At 37.6% G+C, this 21193-nt stretch overlaps 1 protein-coding gene across 3 annotated transcripts in view; it reads right to left on the bottom strand.

Moving 5' to 3' along the window:
* The window catches only part of btbd11a (BTB (POZ) domain containing 11a), a 270998-nt gene that overhangs the window by 76206 nt on the left and 173599 nt on the right, over window positions 1–21193 (bottom strand). For all 3 annotated transcript variants that reach the window (XM_037538605.1, XM_017695849.2, XM_017695850.2), the window contains exon 2: window positions 14293–14442. In XM_037538605.1, coding sequence (XP_037394502.1) covers window positions 14293–14442 — 150 coding nt within the window. The remainder of the gene's footprint in view (window positions 1–14292; window positions 14443–21193) is intronic.

Consider the following 21193-nt stretch of genomic DNA (forward strand, 5'->3'; position numbering starts at 1 on the left):
TAAATACTTGTCAGTTGTCCGGTATGTTACATGTAATATATGTGTGCAATCACCAAAACAAATTCCTTGAATGTGTAACGTACTTGTGATATAAAGCCATTCTCATTCTGATTTTGACTTTATTTTGCACGTTTTATACTTCAAAAGTATCCCAAGACAGTTTTATAAAATATAAAACAGTTAATATGTCAGGTCCATAATGATTTTGATGTTGAGAAAGTTACTGATATTTTAGGTCTTCCACATACATGTCCCTGCCATAACACTACCTCCACCATGCTGGACAGATATGTTTTAGATCAGGAGGAAGGCAACGCAAGGCAAGGCAACTTTATTTACATAGCACCTTTCATACACATACTTTCATACAGATTCATTCAAAAGTAAAGCAAATGAATTAATTACAAATTAAATTAGGACAATTACATTTAAATCAAATTAAAGATTAAAAATTTATTTAGGATAATAAAAAGGTGTTACAGAGAAGGAGCAGCTCCTTTTCCTCTCTACACTCAAAACCTCTCCTTCTATCATTCTGGCACAAGCTGACCTTTGTCTCATTTGTCCATAAGATGTTCCAGAACTGAACAGGGCTTTTGGGTATTTTTCAGCAAACTCTAATCTGGTCTTCCTGTTTTTGAAACTTACCAATGTTTTCTATCACGAGTTAACCCTTTATTTACTCTGGTGAAGTCTTTTCTTGATTGTAGACTTTGACCTAGACATGCCCTCCTGGACTGTGTCCTTGATCTGGACAACTGTTGGGAAGAGTTTTTTTCTTCATCAAGGAAAGGATTCCTCTGTTACTCACCACAGTAAGTTTTTTGTGGTCCTCTGGACAATTTGTTGTTTCTGAGCTCACCAGGGTGTTCTTTTCTTCTCAAGAATGTACCAAACAGTTGACTAATGTGATTGATATCATTGTGATGGGTTTGTTTAGATTTTTTTACCTAATGACCTAACGCTGTTAGGAGGCTTTCTATCCACCCAGAGAGCAAAGCTGATTGCGTCTTCTTAAACCCCTGGCCACAGATGGTTGTAGCATCACCAAGAATCAAACTTGCAAGCTCCTGATGACAGGGCCAATACTTGGATGGTTGTGCCACTCAGGAGCAACGGCAAAAATACCTTTTTAACATTTCAACGTTGAATGCTGGAGTTCCCGACCTATACCATATTTAAAAAGATAAAAAACAAAACATCCTTAAATATATAGGCCTGCTCTGGGTTTGCCGTCACATCAAAGGCAATTCCAGCATATTGTGGTCTTCGTCTGACAATTTACTATTTGGATTCTGCCAAGTACATTAGTCATGGCAAATCTGTGGGAAGTAGGGCATGTAGGGAGCAGCTGTGGTGCAAGAGGATGAAGCTGAAGAGTCAATTGCCCATGATGGTCAGCAACATTGCAAGAGAGGAAGGGAGAGGCACTGATCTTGGTAATTGAGTGTTGAGCATTTTGCCATTTGGACTCCAGCATGCTCCCACAAATTTTTAATGACCAATCAACAGTAAAATGATTCTTCCAGGCCGCCACTGACTTATACCATTCCAGGCTCTTCAAGGAGACTATGGCATGGCCTTCTGGGCAAATGCTTTAAAATAATCCATCAGAATGTAAATCAAGGCCAGGATGTGAACAAAGGGTCTTTCATTAAACATACAGTGAACAGTGAAAAGTACAAATCCAGGGGATGTGCAGATATCCAAATGTTATTACTGTATGTGGTCAAATTGTAAAATGAACTATTTACAGAACAGAATTGCAATGCAAAAGCCCTTTTTATGAGATGTGGGAAAGACCAGTTTCTGCCCATTAAAGGCATATTTTTAGCCAAAAGTAGCCCCATGAGCTAAGCTCTAAAGAGTTGCTGGATCAGAGCTTGAATTGTTTTTTTAACATTGCTTATACAATATGTATTTGTTTATCAATTAAATTTTAATTACTTTGAATCCTTTTAATTGACTTTCATATTCCATGTGCAAATCCTAGAGGAAAAGGTGGGTATAAAACAGCATGTCAAATGTGTGCTTTTGTTCCAGAGTGTTGCCACAATCATAATACTGTGCTACTGCTTTGACTGTTAGCACGGATCAAATCAAGGAAGGGCACATTCAAAAGATGTAAAATTGAACATGCTGTTAAATCAGCATGCAGCCAAGGCTGAAAACAAAACAGATGTCAGATGTTCTTGTCTCTCTTTATCAGTAACAACCCATAGAGTGCAGTCTAAGCAATGGGAATACTTTACATGTATGCTAAAGCTCTTCTCTGGCTTAAAAGGGACAACATACAACCCAATTAAACACATCCATTGCCATTAACAATCCCTCTCTCCAGCAGTCAATTAAAGAGATGCCATATATTGTTTTATTGTACAGATGTCTAGACAGTGGCGCACATCTTTAATGAATTTGCAAAAGCTCTTTGCATATCCTTACTGAACACTTAACAATGACATCATACAATAAATTCTCTTATCTAGGCCAGAGTTATTCTTTTAGGAATCTTTTATAGATGTTTTCTAGAACAAATGTTAGCCAGCTAGTCAGCAAGAAGTTGTACTTTCACTCAGCAGCAAATATGTTACTGCTAAATAGGCCTTCAGTAACCACAGTGAGTCTGCTATGTTTATTTTCATAAGCACATTTAAATGTGAGTGAGTTAAGCCAGTCACACTTCATATTAAGTGTCTGTAATAACTGTGGTTACACATGAACAACAACAGTGTAACTATTGGGGATGTGTTCATTCTTACAGATGGATTACAGTAGTACAGCTTATATAAAAAGGCATGTGTATTAACTTCAAGTTTTGCTCATGTAATTACAAAAATGTATCTGCATAGTTGTAACAGTATTTTCCTTCATGTAATTGCATGTGTTATAAGCGTAGTTACATTTGCATAAATCACAATTAGACTTCTGATCATTTACAAAAGCTGCACTATAATCCATCTGAATAAATGGACTGAACAAATCACCAGTAGTTACAATGCAGTTGCATGCATTGTTGATGTGTAATCACACAGTTATTAGACACAATATAAAGTGGGACTGTTCAGTCAAAAAGGAAGTCTAACACATTAATATAAGCATACAATGTTAAAGTGCTTAGTAGTATTGCAGATCTAAAAAAAAAAATGTTGTTTGAACACTACAGACTACAGCATGTCTTAATTGCTCATCTGTTCATACTGCTTCCCAGACTCCTACCTTAAAGGAAATGACAAATTATAAAACATGATGTGGAGTCTAAAAAAGATTAGTGGTGCATCTAAAACATGCATCTAACTTTCTCATCAATGGGGATAATAATGCGAAGAAACTTTCAATAGTATATTAATGCAATAAGCCACAAGAGGCTATGGTTACTGTGATTTTATTATGGGTGGGGTATTCTTAAGACTCCCTTCCCTGTGATAAAATTGCAGTACCACACAGCCTCAAGTGACCTATTGCTTTCATAAAACGGCGGCCGACATGAAATATGATTAATTACACTTTTTAGAAAATACTTTATTTTATATAATATAAATATAATAATTTATTATTAATAATAATGAACACCAAGTATTCCTACAAGAAATGTAGCATCTTTAGAGTGTAGTGTTGTTGCTAAGCAACCATGGACCACTGAATGAGGTGAAGGTTCGGTTGCCCCTCGCTGTATACTGTGGTATACTTAAAACCTTCTGTCATGCAACAATGACCATACAGTATGATATCCCAGCACTGTTTAATGCAAACCTTTTTGGTCACCAAATTACCACTGCAAGTCATTTTTAGTGGTGCTCCTCTTCTCACACCAGGACTTATTCTCAAAGGAAATATTCTCTAAGAAATAGTCATTTGGCACTCAGACAATTCCACAGTCAATAAATGTTGCACTATTTGACTGCAGAGGCTAGAATTTCTAAACTTTCATAGCATAATATTTAGGGAGTAACCTAGTTCTAGTTAAAAACATACGTTGCCAGCCCCTCAGTTTAAACAAAAAATGTGTTCTAACTTCATCAATATACTTAGTGGTCCATGCGAGCAGCATGAGAGTCAAAGATTACTCCATTGATAGCACAAGGCATTTTTTTTTTCAGCTGCTGTGAGGCAGTCATAGGTGTGGATATATTGTGGAACAAACACAGCTCAGCCGATCAGATTTTAGGACTCTCCATTTCAGAACCTATAATATAGACAATATGTTATATTACAAACCTTTATCTCCATTTTTTGTCAACTACACTGAGTCAAAATGTCTTGGTGGTCCAATAGAAAAAAAATGAACATTGACTTCCATGGAAAGTTAAGAACATCTTTTACTTCTTTTTTAGGAGACATAAAGCTTTGACAATGATGATGTATTTTCAGCTAACAAGATTTTATGCAGGAAGAGAGAGTGTCGTTTCAGGTTCATGAAGTGCATTCCATCTAAAAACGTAACACAAAAAAGCTGCTGCAGGCAGAATGGTCCACTTCAGTGTGAGTGTGCATGTTATACACAGACCACATAACCCTAAATCTGTGAGTCTCTTTATAGTCCATCAGGCAACAATAGTTTATAGAAGGCATGAGAGACATGCAGATTGCAAAGACTCCAGAGAGGGTGAGAAAACAGAAACAGAGAGAGAGGGGGAGAGAGAGAGAGAGAGAGAGAGAGAGAGAGAGAGAGAGAGAGAGAGAGAGAAATATAAAGTGGCCTTTCTATGTTCATATTATTATGCTTTCATTTAATTACATAGAACCATCATAGCTTGGAGAGCAAGCTGCATTTCTCTTTGACAAGCACTTCACAGTTTGTCCATTTAGCCTATTTCACAAGAGCTAGAGAACAGCTACAAATCAAGGTCAAGACATCCAAGAAGAAACATTTATGTACCATAATGCAAAACAAAAACAAATCCAAGGTGCAGTTAAATACAGCAGAAAGTATTAATATCAACTACCTACTAACTGGTGACCTAATTCATAACTTCAATCCATCTATAACACAGAGGAATGAAATGTTCAGCACTGCTGTGATTTAGCCCAATTACTTGTTTTATTCTTTCACATTATGTCATGCTCAGCTGGAGGTAGCTTTGGGTCAAGATAACCTCCTCCACTAGGTTACATCTCATCGGGCTGGAAAAGAGTGGTCATCTGAACAATCATCACTAGGAAGTAAAAAGTCTATTCCCTTCTGTCGTCTTTCAAGTCTGGAATGGCAGGCCACGACTACTGATGCCAGCTTTAGAAGAGAGATAGAAGCTAGAGAAAGACTGATACAAAGGGCAATAAGATCAATAGAAGGCCTCATTGGGAACATAACAGGAAGCCATTTTTAAGCTCACCTGCCCCTGAAGAAAAGGCTATAGTAATAATATCATTGCATCAATGGGGAATATTGGTAAAGTGGGACACTTCAGTTTGACCGTTTATACATTCATATCTTTTTTACTTCAGTGATCCAAGAAGTGTCCTGAAGTTTGGGGCAAAATTGTTTAGTTTCTATGATTAATACAGTGTGCTACTAGTAAACTGGAGGCTAAGGGGTGAAAAACATTATTTATTTACATTTCAACAATAATGATTATAATTATCAGTACAGAGTTCTGGCCAACAGAGATTTCCTCCCCACTGGAAAGAGATCAGGAGGCTTGTGTTTTTATTTTCGCTGAAACAAACAATCTGCCTGACTCAAAAACCTTAAAGTAAGTTGGGCAGTTTTGGTTTGAAAATGTCTTCAACAGACACCCAGATATCATTTTCATAACATGACTGATTTTCATGCATATTATAAGTGCAAAAATCATTAAGATATATACATTAAAGTAAAGAAATTAATTAATGTTAATTGTCCCACTTTGACAGTAAAGAGAGATTTTGATCTTATAACGATATCCAGTGAGTGACCAATCTTGTCCACAAAGGGCTGATGTGCAGATTTTCATTCCATGCACACCTGATTCCACTTGTTTAATCAGCTGGTCTTGATACAGCTAATCATGTGTACTCCTGCTTGTTTGGAATGAAACCCTGCCGCCACACTAGTCCTTTGTGATTAAGACTGGACACTCCTGTGTTAGATTACATGATGATGGTAAAACTTCTGAAATTGTCCCAGCAATATTCACCCTAATACTAATACAATTTCTGTAGTGCTGTATAATATCTTACAGCCATCTATGACTCCCGTGTAGGCCCAAATCTGATTAACTGCCCAAAACAGATTTTCCTGATTGGCTGCTCACTTTGTCTTTTTAATGTGGCCTATATCTAATGAAAGTCTGTACAGAGCATGCTGCAGAACTGACCCATATACTGGGCACATCCACAGACATTTATTGGGCAGGGGCTTCATTTACTTTCCAGAGCATTTCAACTACTCTTATCAAGAGAGACAGAGTTCTCCCAAGGCAGCCTAAAACATTAGCTTTCCTGCTCAAACAGGTATTTGTACTTCAGTCTCCAGCGTACAAGGCATGTATTATGATAATTACTACGAGGCAAAGACTTTTGGACACCCACAGAGCCTCTCATAATCTCTGTTTTGAACCATAACACAAACCTGGTTGAGTAAGTTATTAACCCCATACTACCAAAACAGCCACACTATGAAATGTCTTATAGACACATATTGGTGGGATTTTCAGTGCTGTGGTGATGTCTGTATGATGTATGTATGAGTTACTAAGGCAAAATCTACAAAATCTACATGTGGCTCATACTAGACTTGTGAGTTTGACATAATATTCTGGTCTGACTGTTCAGACTGAGGTCACACCGAATATATCACATGAACATTTGAATGAGGCCCCGATATATATATATATATATATATATATATATATATATATATATATATATATATAGATAGATAGATAGATATCGCCACATATATATATAAAGACAAAAGATCAGTCTAATAACCATGATGACCATAATGATCAGTCTAAGCCTAATAACCCTATTGAAATTCCTGTAGCATTACTACAGGTATAAATAAGCAATTCTATATGTAGTTTCCCAAAATATAGCTTAAATCTTAACATTTTACTATGAAATAATAGATTACAATCAGTGACCATTTTAAATCAATGCATAAAACCTTTTGCTGTGATTGCTGTGCATTCAAAGCATGACAAAGAGAGAAATTATTGTGTAACCAAAGAGAGAAAACAAATTGAGGTGCTGCTAATGGAGAACACAGGACAAAGTCATTCTAGACAGTTAACCAAAAGGCAGGTTAAATCATATCAGTTCTTAATTAAGGAGGCCCATATGAGGCTGAGTTTCTTTGCCAGTTTTTTAATCAATCTAATCTGTATGCGTGACCACAAGAGAAATGGACTTGGAAAGGCATCATTGCCATCTTGTGACTGCAACGGGCTTCTGCTCGAGCAGTTTTAGAGTAATGAGAGGTTGTTTTGATGAAAGGATCTCAGTCCTGAAAACAGGCTTTCATGCTAAATCCTCTTAAGAAATAAAAGGATGAGAGCCAGATGACTCAAGGTTGATTTGCACCAGAGGGAGTAAAGTAAACTAGGTGTCTCTGATCTCCAGACACAAATTTACGGACATACAGTCTCTCTCTCACACACACACACACACACACACACACACACACACACACACACACACACACACACACAGGTAGCCAGTAGCCTGCGAAAAATGAGAGATTCGTTTTAATATCACCATGGCAACAGCACTTCCGTTCACACATGACACACTGCCCCTTTAAAAGCCTACTGAGTGCGAGTACATTCTATTCAACAGCGATTATTCTTTTTAAAAATAAAAAAGGTTCCAACATTAGACTCTCCCTTTTTAAACAGCAGTAGTGCGGCCTAAACGGCATCTGATGCCTGAGGTGGAGAATGGATAGGTCTAACTGTTAAGTGCCTTGCATTTTCTGGTTTAATTTGCCAGCATGTGTCTTTGACCACTGCCGTGATCATGGCCATGAAGGCAGAGTCAGATGTATGGACCCTCATTAGAGAACAGCTTGGAGAAGTAAGTTGACCACACACCAGTGAATAAACTAGGAATGTTTTTTCATCTGTGTGCAACACTCAAGTAATGAGCCTGACTCAACGGGTAAAACAAATTCTACCCTTAATAATTCTCATACATCTCAGTCTTACCACAGAGTCACATGTCAATTAAACACATTACAATGTTTTCAACATTTAGCCCCGTCAAAGACTGCATTAGAGCACTTAATTATCATTAATGCCATTTCAAAAAGCCAGTCATTTCACTATGAAAATGAAGCTAAATTAGTTAACGGTCAATTACAGTGGTCTGTGCAGCATTTGAAATCAATGTTAAAAGGCTTGATATGATTATGCGTTCAAAGGAAATAGAATAAATTGCCAGTTGCTGCTGATTATTATGCCTAGTCTATTTTGGCATGATAGCAAATGTGCCGTATGATCTCATCCACTGGTGCAGCTCCATACACTGTCCATGCTGATGCTGAGTGAAATGTAATTGAAGTATATTCGCACAAATATTTTTAGTTTTAATGTTCACCTCAGTGGTTAGGAACATTTAAATGGTCAGCTATGGCTTCCTGATTCACTGGGGAATATATATGTGATGAAACACATGCCAAATTCCCTCAGTCATCCATCACTATGAGAAAGACCAGAGAAAACAGCAATGATGTACGACAAAACATTGTATGGCTACACACCTGATTTTATACACTTATTAGCAAATTAATTAGCACTCAATAATGAGCAGGGATGTCCACATACTTTTGGACATACAGTGCATTAGATATATTGACTAGATTCAATATTATTTCGCTATTATTTCAAGACATTTTTTGCAGTGTAGATGTGTGTGCCCACTCGTGAGCCCAGAACCTCAACTAGTTATATAATATATATCCAGAGGGCCCTATTGTTTTGATGCATATCCTGCATTTCTTTTGACTAGGGCCCCAGAATCTCTAAATTCACCCCTGTATCAAAATTCTGAAAATTGTAAGGATGCGTGTAAATATCAAGAAAGCATAATTATCCTTCTGGGCTTTTAATTAACCACTATGGATGCACTGATCCCACTTATTCTCTCCCGAAACAGATTCTGATTCCTGAACTCAGCATATCAGCTGATAAAGAAGTACCAGTCTGATATCAGTGATGTCTTTTTCAGTTTAATATCTATACACAGTACTGTGGAAGTTAGAACAGCCCTACATTTATTTCATTTCCATTAAACACAGCCATTAAGTATGTTATTCATTTTTCAGGAGATATTTCTGAGAAAATTAGATACAAGATAATGTTGTCACGCTTCCCGCCGAGGACTTCTCCTTTTTCTGCTCTCTTTCTCTTGTTGGATCAGTTGAGTCCATGGATTCCAACTTCCATGAGCCATTGGAAGATCCTGTGACACCCTTCAGTTTACCATCCACCAATGAATGGTCATTTTTTTGTTCCTTCTGCGAGCATCTGATCTGTTTTGATTTCCTAACAAATCCACTAGGATAAGGGGAAATTCAAAAGAAGCTACATGGAAAAACAAAACAAAAAAGAGGAGTTTTCAAAATGTAAAAATAAATAAATAAAAAGACACACAAAAAAACTGACTCCTAACAACCATGCTAAACCTAGCAGTCCTCTCAGCATTACCACAACAGCACTAAAAGCTTTTATCTTTGAGATATCTGCTCTTGCATAAGATCTGAAAAAGTAAGCCATTACTGAGAAAAGGACTGACCACCCCAGAGTCCAGACCTCAATATCACTGAATGTATCTGGGATTATTTGAGAGCAGCAGGAAATGGAACTAAATTCTTCACCTTCAACTTTGGAGGTGTAGTAAATATCCATGCAGATTTCTTTAAAAGTTGAAAGCAAGTCTCCTGGAAAGAATGGAAGGTATAATAAAGGTAAAGGTGCGGAAACTAAATACTGGAAGCTTTAGTATTATACTGTACTGTACAGTATTGGTGGCTTGTAATTAAAACATTTTGAGTGTCAATATGTTAGAGTCAAAGAACAGTATCAAAGTCAATACCAATTGGATTAGTGCATTACTATTAACCATCTGCTTTTGCTGCACCCATGGTGGGCTATGTATTTCCATACTGTTTACACAGAGCTGGATATTGCTGCTATGTAAACATACATAAGTCTATTGTCTGGGCAGCTTTTTTGTGACTGTGTGGGTGCTCGGGATATGCATGATAGGTTCTCTGTCTAGAACACAATGCACTGTTGATTTCAATTACAGGGGGGTCAATGTCTTCTGTATAATTTGCACGTGTCCTCTCTCTTCACAAATTGGCTTCAGCCTTCTGACCCAATTTACATACATTCATTTGCCGGGTTCATACAAGAAGATGGATTTGCTAAGCCAATCAGTGTTGCCTTTTGTATCTTGATTATTGAGTGTATTATGTGTGATGGAAAGTGTACATGGCTGTTCTCCACCGCTACCAGACAGTGGTCCTGAGTTTGCAACTAAAGACAGATACAAGCAGACTGTTATGTATACACAGGGTAGCTAATAGCTTGTAGCGCTCGCATACCAACCTAGAAACAAGACACACAGATCATATTCTGTCCACGCTGTTCATCTGTGGCCTGATCTAGTTGGAAAACAATCCGTCTAAAGAGAGGCACACCCAGCTCAGATTAGGGTCGGGCCTTCCAGCTGCTGACCAATGGCCTCATACAACCTACACACAGACCTAAAAACAGCCACTAAATCAAAAGCTCATGCAGATGTCAAACAAGTTAGAGGGATACATATGTGTATGGATTAGAGGGAGGCTTCTATTCCATTCATATAATAGATGTTTTCTACCAAACTGGTTCAAAGTCATGGTCAAAAACATAATTTGGACTTTTAACTGACTTAAATACCTTTGCTTTGAATGACTTTAATTAGTTGTTTTTTGTTAGAACAGGTGACATTCCATTTTCTCATTACCAAAACAATCATAATACTACCAAAAGTTTGCCAAATGTTTCAGTACTGATTGTTTTTTAACAATTTAACAATTTAATTTTAAGCATGAGTCAAAAATGCTTGGCAGTACATTACTATTTTGAACAGACTTTGAACAGTCATACACACATAAAATCATAATATTCATTAAAACACAATAAACTTACTTAATTGCAGAAAATATTTTGGTAGTGACAATTCAGTAGTGTTTCAGTAGTGACAATTAATGCTGATTTTGACTTTGGGACACTTTACTTTAAAACAATGGCATCTAACTGCTCAACATGTGGGCATGAGAGAGGGATACAGCCTTAGTTCCTGCACTGAATGCAGAGGTTGGGCTAAAATAAGTTGAAATTTAGGTGTTTTAGTTAGCCATTTCCTATAGAGCCTGTTAAGTACTCGATTAATGATGATTTTTTATATGTTTAGTTTATCACTCAATGAATGCCTTGGGTTTAAATAGATTATAACATAATCACTGTAAATATTTAAGGTCTGAATGCTTAATGTTTTTTAAATAGTTTTTTGTCATGGGAGTGCAGTTTGAACTAACTCATTAGAATGGTTCATATTCATAATATGCTCATATTTCTTACAAATTAAAAATAAACACATATTCTAATGTATTTCTATAATTATATACTGCACATATTATGCAATACTTTAATAGCAGTAAAGGTCTTAGATGGACAGACCATATTATACTGTTAATGATAGCGGCACAATCTAAGGCCTGACTTTGTGCAGATGTGTGTGGGTGTGGGCAGTTTAGTTGGTGCTGCTGCTTTGTGCTACAATATTCATTACTGACAACAGATAATATTTAGATGACTTAGACTTTTAAATAATCCAAAAAATGTATTGTTAAAACCAGTTAATGATAGCTAACCAGCCAACTACACTGCATTAGATACATTATATTGCCAAAAGTATTAAAGGGAAATTCCACCATTTTTTTCAGTGTAATTCAATGTAAACAAAGTTACATAATGGTTTAATGTGAAACTAATTACTGACAAAGATTTTTTTTTACAGTGGTGGTGATATGAACCAGGGGCACATTCGTGAGGTCAGACATTGATGTTGGATGAGAAGGCCTGGCTCGCAGTCTCTGCTCTAATTCATCCCAAAGGTGTTCTATTGGGTTGAGGTCAGGACTCTGACCATCCATGTCTTTATGGACCTTGCTTTGTGCACTGGTGCGCAGTCATGTTGTAACAGGAAGGGGCCATGAAATTGTCCAAAATCTCTTGGTCTGCTGAAGCATTAAGAGCTCCTGTCACTGGAACTAAAGAGCCGAGTCCAACTCCTGAAAAATAACCCCACACCATAATCCCCCCTCCACCAAACTTCACACCTGTGGCCATGGAAGTGATTCGAACACTTGAATTCAATGATTTGGATGGGTGACAGAATACTTTTGGCAATAGAGTGTATCTTGCAGTCGGCAGCAAAATGAAAAAAGCCAGTGTCTTGTTATCTTCCCCATTACTGGGACATTTTTTGCACAATTTATCGGAAAGATGTAAAAAAGTCTTTGATATGGTTTGATATGGAATGCTTTGTTCTAAAGAAACCGAGCCAGAATTGTTCACAGTGGTGGTGAGAAGAACTAAATGTCTGAAGGCTTTAATGTCTCTAAAAAGGCACTTAAAAGCTAATTCATAGGAAGTTTTCACATGAAATTTTAATGAATACTATGCCTGATAACTGAAATACATATTCATGGCAGATAGGTACACTATGTTTCCAAACGTATTCACTAATCAGTAAGTTCAGGTATTCCAATCACTTCTATGGCTACAGGTGTATACAATCAAGCACCTAGGCACGCAGACTGCTTCTACATGCATTTGTGAAAGAATGGGTCACTCTCAGGTGTTCAGTGAATTCCAGCATGGTACCGTGGCCATGTGTGCAACAAGTCCAGTCATGAAATTTCCTCGCTACTAAATATTCCACGGTCAACTGTCAGTGATATTATAACAAAGTAAAGCGACTGGGAACAACAGCAACTCAGTCACAAAGCGGTGGGCCACATAAAATGACAGAGCAGGGTTAGTGGATGCTGAGGGGCATAGTGCACAGAGGTTGCCAACTTTCTGCAGAGTCAATTGCTACAGACCTCCAAACTTCCTGTGGCCTTCAGATTAGCTCAAGAACAGTGTCGAGAGCTTCATGGAATGGGTTTCCATGGCTGAGCAGCTGCATCCAATCCTTACATCACCAAGCACAATGCAAAGTGTTGAATGCAGTGGTGTAAAGCGCCGCCTCTGGACTCCAGAGCAATGGAGACATTTGGCAATCTGATGGATGACTCTGGGTTTGGGGGTTGCCAGGAGAACAGTACTTGTCTGACTGTATTGTTCCAATTGTAAAGTTTGGTGGAGGGGGGATTATGGTGTGGGGTTGTTTTTCAGGAGTTGGACTTGGCTACTTAGTTCCAGTGACAGGAACACTTCCTGCTTCAGCAGACCAAGAGATTTTGGACAATTTCATTTTCCCAACTTTGTGGGAACAGTTTGGGCATGTCCCTTTTCTGTTCCAACATGACTGCACACCAGTGCACAAAGCAAGGTCCATAAAGACATGGATGAGCGAGTTTGGTGTGGAAGAACTTACACTAGGTGCTCCACTTGCTCCACTGTCCAAGCACCTATAACTAAAGTAACTTTAGTTTAAATTAAATTCTTGCATTAAACTTCACTTGTACTGACATATAGCTGGCACACTGGAACCTTGTCTTCATTTATCTAAATTTTCTGTGGTCTCTGTCAGCTAGTCTTTCATCTAGATTGCTCAATTTCAATCTAGATTGCTAGATTGCTTAAAGCATTACGACCAGCTTTAGTCTTCCACAGACATGCTGACATTGTAATAAGTCCCAAAATAGTCTACTTGTAAACACAATTAATCACTGTTTCTTCTACCTACCTAAATACTATCCAGTCACTACTGAGTACCAGCCACAGGAGGCTGATTTTCTCATTTAGTTCCACTGCAGGATATTTTTTTTTCTTATTGCATCTTAATTTGTTCTTTCCCCTGTCACCTTCACTTGTACAATGAGATTCAAGCTAAGAACTGCTTGAACTGTGTCTTCTGTGAAAGTCATGTAAGTGTAAGTATTGATTTTCATTTATTACAAGCCAAATTCATCTTTCAATTAGCTAATGTTTATGTTAATGTGTTAAGCCTTATATTAGAAAATGTTAATATGCTTACAGTTACGTATTATTCATGATCTTAGGACTAGCCTACAGGCACTCACACATACACACACACACACACACACACAATTACACAAACACAAATACACATATTGATGATCAAACTCACTGAGCTCAGCGATGCTGCCAACGCGGGTGGCCAATAGAGACTGTTCGATGGTCCGGAGTTCAGCCTGGCTGAAGGCTTGGCCTTCTCCACTCTTCCCTGCTCTCTGTTGGTCTCGGTGCAGGTTCAAGCTGTCTGGCAGGCTCAGAACACCTGGGGAGAAGAACCAGGAGATTAGATGGTCCTAAAACATCTTAGTTAAATATATGTACAAATCACTGTTTAAATGCAAAAGGCATCAGGGACCTGGCGGAACTTACCATATGTAACATTTAATACTGACACAGAAAACATTCCCTCAATCAGATTAATGATACATAGCTAAGTTAGGGAGAGGATCACAGGCAACAAAGCACCCACACACTACTGAAGAGTAGTGCCCCACTTTAATCGCACTTTGTGTCCTTGTTAAGAAACAGATTCACTGCAGTTTAAAAAAAAAGGAGCCAAGTAGAGAAATTTGATTTTACCATATAAGAACTTAGAACTTTTTCATAGATGGTTCTTAAAGGACCCATTTTACTTGGCTGGTAGCTCACTCACTCATGTTTAGCAACCTGATAATTCTCCACAAAGGTGGGATGTAGGCACTCAAGTCATTCGTGTGTGCATCAGTGGAAGAAAATGGAAGAAACTGATATAAACCCACACAAGCAAAATCTCATAAATGTATGTATTTTCACAGTCATAAATAAACCTATCCATATTTTGTTTGCAATCTAAACATTTCCACCTCTATTTGTATTTCAACATTGCTGTTAACAGATAGCTTGACTGTATTGATATAGCTCAAAGCAACAGCTTGTGCATTTTCTATATATAGGACTGCAAACTGCACTTACCACCTGCTTTTAAAGTTGCAGTGAAATAATGAATCCGTCAACAACCTCAGGAAAAGAAAAGTTCAGTGAATAAGAATGGTTAATATAAGATCTTTTCACAGAACATTCTATAAAGCAGTTATTCTACAAAAGCTAAGTAAACGAAATTTGTGAAACAGTAGCCCAAACTGTGAGTGCATATCATGGCTTCATCATGGCACACTTTGACACACATATGCTTGAGAGCACTTTATTAGGAAGACCTCTGTGTTTCAGAATCAGAATCCGAATCAAGCTTTATTGGCCAGGTTTGCTACGGATACAAGGAATTTGGTTTTGGTTGCAGGAGCTCACAGTGCACAGTATCAGACAGACATTCACATATTGGGAATAAGATAAAATAAATATAAAATATAACAAAATAAAATAAAACCTGCATTCCTACCATCACTCATTCAGACACACACACACACACACACACACACACACACACACACACACACACACACACACACAGTCATACCTGTAAACCTTACAATGTGTAAAGTATGAGTCTAAAGTTAAAGCGCTGAGCGCATCAGCAGTTAAAGGGTGTATAGTGTCAGGGATCAATGAGGTGACAGTCAGAAAGGTAGGGTAATATGGTAGGTGAGTAAGATGCTAGAATAAACACTGGTTTGAGATGGCAAACACTCATTGTCCATTTAATCAGCTCCACTTACCATAAAGAAGCACTTTGTTGTTCTACAATTACAAACTGTGGTCCATCTGTTTCTCTGCATACTTTGTCAGCCCCCCTTTACCCTGTTCTTCAATGGTCAGGACTCCTACAGGACCACCACAGAACTGGTATTTTTAGGTGGTGTATCATTCTCAGCATTGCAGCAGCACTAACATGTTGCACTGGTATGAGTGGATCAGCAGTGCTTTTGGAGTTTTTAAACACCTCAGTATCACTGCTTAACTGAGAACAGTCCAACAACCAAAAATATCTAACCAACAGCATCTTGTGGGCAGCGTCCTGTGACCACCGATGAAGGACAAGAGTTTGACCAACACAAACTGTGCAGCAGCAGATGAGCTATCATCTCTGACTTTACACTAAGGTGGACTGACAAGGTAGGAGTGTCTAATAGAGTGGACAGTGAGTGGACAGTATTTAAAAACTCCAGCAGCACTGCTTTTTCTGATCCACTCATACCACCACAACACACATTAACACACCACCACCACAGCAGTGTTACTGCAGTGCTGAGAATGATCCACCACCCAAATAGTACCTGCCCTGTGAGGGTCCATGGTGGTCCTGACCACTGAAGAACAGGGTAAAGGGCTAACAAAATATTCAGAGAAACAGATGGACTACAGTCTGTAATTCTAGAACTACAAAGTGCCCCAACATAGTAAACAGAGTTGATAAAATGGACAATGATTGTAGATACAAGGCAGTATTCCTAATAAAGTGCTCAGTGAGTGTACATCTGATTCTAAGAGCTGAAATAATGTTATTTGTTTGGTGAACATCCTTTTATTTGCCACTACATATACTGTCATCATTAAGGGCTCAAGGAAAAAGGGCAACGTGAAGGTGAATGAAGCTTAATTTAATTTGCAGCATACTGCAAGAGAGACAGCACAATCACGTTTCAGAAGAAACCAAATGTAGCGTTAAAGGTTTTTACCAAGACAGCCAAAAATACAAGCATTACTGCCCAAGCAGGGAACTCCAATTTCCAGTTTACAAGGCTGTAACATTTCCCACAATGTGTGATTGCTGGGGCCCAGTGAGTAATAACTCTATTTAAGAGCTTTGTAGAACCTGGCATAAATCCCTACTTTGTACAGTAACAAAAACTTGGTGCAGCAAGTAATTAGCACCACTTAATGCAAACACTGTGTTTTTTTTTTTTCAAAATCACACTATTATGGAATGTGATACTTCCTTAAAGAGATTTTTTGGTGGTTTATCAGCAAGATTTCTAATGCTGTAATTACCCATGCATGCATATTACTGAGGTCAAGCCACAGGAGTCAGTCCTGCACTATGAGGGGTGCCCAAAAGCAATGAAGCTTGTTAAAGAGGGTTCCTGTACAGTCCAACAGCAAAAAAAGAAGGGACCTGGGGCCTATATGTGCATGTGGCTGCTTAAAACTCCCATATTCTGTAAAAGCACATTTTCCCTGCACATTTGATTTCATATGTAAAAACTGTTAAAGTTTCAAACCATTCACTCTGCAGTACATACAGTCTACACATGGAAAATAAGCTGTAAAAACTACCACTTTGAATAGTTATTGTGATGTTATGAAACCTAGCTCTACTTAAGTTAGAAGGAGTGTTTCAGTCCAGACTGCTTTTTGAATGAGACACAATACAGGGCAGAACAAAGGTCATTTACACATATCAGTCTTAAAGACAAAGTAATAAAAGAGGTTGAAGGCATGTAAAAATGAATTATGACCGTTTTGGTATGTAAACAAACAAAAAAGAAATATGCTTTTGAAATACTACCATAAATTTATACCTTCTCTTAAACATCAGAGAAAATTACATAGAAAACTGAATGCACTTTCATATAATTACACCTGATCCTTAAAGTATTTAGGCATTTTGACAAGAACTCATGTATGTTTCTGATCAACATTCTCTTAAAGACTGTCCAATCATTTACATGTATATGAAATAAAAGGCTCAAAACTATATTAAACTTACCATATCTAACATTTAATACTGACAGAAAACATTCTCTCAGTCAGATTAATGATACATAGCTAAGTTAGGGAGACGATCACAGGCAACAAAGCACCCTCACACAACTGAAGAGTTGTGCTCCACTTTGTGTCCTTTGACATGGTACCATACAAGACCCTAGAACTTTTTGATAGATGGTTCTTAAAGGACCCGTTTTACTTGCTTTTACTTTTTTGAATTTTACTTATTTTCTTGACAACACAAGTTACATTTGTGTGGTTTTATGAACCAAATACAGTCACAATTCATTTTCATTTGACCATTTTACACTCTCCTTTTTCCTTAGGCTATTTCTGTTACTGTGCCTTTATGTCTGTTCAGACATTCTGCCCTGCATTGTGCCTTATTCAGTAATCAGATGGGTCTGAAACACTCTATAACTAAACTAAACTGCTGTAGGCTTTATAGGAGGATACATGTGAATGTACTGAATGTGCTGGTGATATTACGAGAACATTAATTCAAAGCAGGCTGCTTCTGCAGCTTAGTTCCTATATATGGGCTGTATGGACTGTGGGGTGAATGGTATGTTTCGAAACTCCAGCAGCGTTTACATACTACATCAAACTCTTTAAAAAAGTGAGGACAATTAGTTTTGTTTTTTCCATGGTACTGGCCCTTTAGAATAATTTATGTAACCTAGAGCAGCACAGCCAAGCCAAGTCAAGCCAAGAACCTTTTAGAACCTTTAAACCTAGGAATGTTTACGGTATCATTTGAACATAAATGCCATAAACACAGTGTAACACTCCAGTAGTGCTCACTGAAAACTAAGTGCTTGAACAGGCCATTATAAGATGCCTGTATTGTGCTAATGAGTACAGCTGTCACAGTTAAAACAGTTTCCCTCAGCTGATATTGCGACAATATTGCTGGATGTGACACTAGCTCTCCTCTGGTATCCAGCCCTGCTTCTTCAATAGCCCTAATCAAATTACAGTGCAGAGGCACAGTCGTGGCTTTTGTTTGGACAGGGAGAATGGGCTGCGACAGATGGGATATCAAGCTTAGCCACAGGTGAATAAGGAGCAGCCGCCTGCCCAAGCTTCTGACACAAAGCAGCGATCTTATGTTTCTGTGTGTGCATTAATTACAGAGACAGAGATAAACTTTGACACTATGGATGGACACACTTTGAGATCATGCACAAACACATCCACACAGAAGGCTGCAATTTCCAAACGAGCCTCTAATCAATGGTCTAACCTAATGCGTCCCATGAGGTTTCTGACAAATCAGACATGATCCAGATCAGGTTCTGAGGCATTCACATGAGCAAATAAATAATTTTGTATAGAAATAATGCAGGCCAATATCACGTTAATAATTTTTTACATATAACGTGCAATATACTGTAACGGTTTTATATATTTATATATATATATATAAACTATTTCAAGGTTTTCTATCCATGTCACACACACACAGGACCCACAGTTAATTCTTAATACTAATAGTAGTACATATTACTAAATATAATGCATTTGTTTTTCTTTTTTCATTTAACGTGTTTGGAGAAAAACAAGAAATAGAGCTGGACACGTGACCAACTCAGTAACGAGTCTTTGCTCTTTGGAAGAGTGATTGCGTCATGCCCATAATCAGAGCTGGGATGCGATAGGATACAGGTATTCAGAATTCTTATTCAGAATGCAGAAACTAAGTATCTTTGTAAAGGCACTTATCAGAATACAGTTACATATTTATTAATAATTTTGACATTTTTTGGAGAATACTTTTAGAGCACTCATCCATGAAATGAAAATAAAGCTCAGTGTATGTTAATTAGTTTACTTTAATCAGCACATGACAATTAGCAAATTTAAAGTTTACATGAACTTTAAAGAGGACCCCAATTAACAGCTTCTTTACAAACACCTGCTAAAGCCTGAGTAGACTGATAAACCAATGTGATTAGTTAGTCTCAATGTCAATAAATTAATAATGCCCTCAGGTCGTGGACATGTGTGTGAGTGATAAGTTTAGCATCAGTGTGGTACGGCACTCCTGCTCAGGGGATTGTGAGAGCAGCAGTGGACCGAAGCCGGCTATGATAAAGAAAAGAAAAAAAAGAAATTAAACTTAAATGATATGCTAATTTTCCATGCAACACATTAACAGAACAATAAACAAAAACTGACAACAGCAAGGAACAATGGAAATTAAGTAAAAATTACAGCAGAGATTTTCTCTTGTTCTCATCAATATGTATTCTAAATGTATTTCAAATGTATTCTTATTCATGTCTTGTAACAGAATGAATACATGTAATGAAATGGTGTCTTCAGTATCCAGCCATCGCTACTTTTTCAAAGTATTTTGTCAGACTCAGACCATGATCAAGTTACATGTGCACATCCAGCAAGAGACTGAAAAAAGTGGTTGGGAGTTTAGATTGTTTGAAGTTTTTAAAACCACGTTAGGCTACTTTAGGACACAGAAATAGCCTACAACTACTGATCATGATTTAATGACATCCTCAAAGCGACATCCACAATTACACACCCAAAGAGGCCAATAGTTAGTAAGGGTTGCAATTCACTTCACTCTAAAATGCAGCATAATTAAATAAAACGAAAAAGTCCACCCAACAAAACATATGGGTTATTGCTATATCCAAAGCATATTCTAACAATAACAATAGTTACACTCGTTTATTATTTTTGATTATTTTTAATATTTACAGTTAACTCCTTACTTTTACTGTAGTGATAATTCCTTTGAATTGAGCTACAAGTAAAGGTATGAATAAATAAAATTACTCAAGTAAGGGTAAAAAGTTGGTTGTTAAGTTGACAACTGTCAGGTCAAGGCTGTGTTACGTTATGTACTTTACTGCTCTAAAGATCAGGAGAGAAGGTCAAATCATGTGCAAGGGATTTTTATTTATTTTTTTTACTAAATTTGGGATGTAATATAGAAACATATCCAGACGTATGCGAGTCAACCCCATAGGAAAGAAAAAACAAAAAAATAGATCTCCTTCATACCTAGGCTCATACATACATAGTTTCATATATTCATAGTTTCTCCTATCAGAGGAAAAGAGAAAGGAGAATCTCTCCTGCTGCTAAAACATCCAGAGCAAAAAAGCCCAGTAATCTTGCGTGTCTCCTCTTGAGTTTTAGCAGAGCTCTCAATATGGTTTGCCAAGGTATTAACACTCAAGTTTATCTGCAGCTAAAGATGGGACTCATCCAAGACTAAGAGGCTTCTGAGTTTTGATCATGTGAAAAACTATAACACTTTCTATCTGAGCCTGATGCAGACATTTGTCTAATGCCATTTCTTGTGAAGAATTTTAGGACACTCAGTATTAAGTCTACTGAGC

Source organism: Pygocentrus nattereri, chromosome 1 (assembly GCF_015220715.1).
Source record: "Pygocentrus nattereri isolate fPygNat1 chromosome 1, fPygNat1.pri, whole genome shotgun sequence".
NCBI lineage: Eukaryota > Metazoa > Chordata > Actinopteri > Characiformes > Serrasalmidae > Pygocentrus > Pygocentrus nattereri.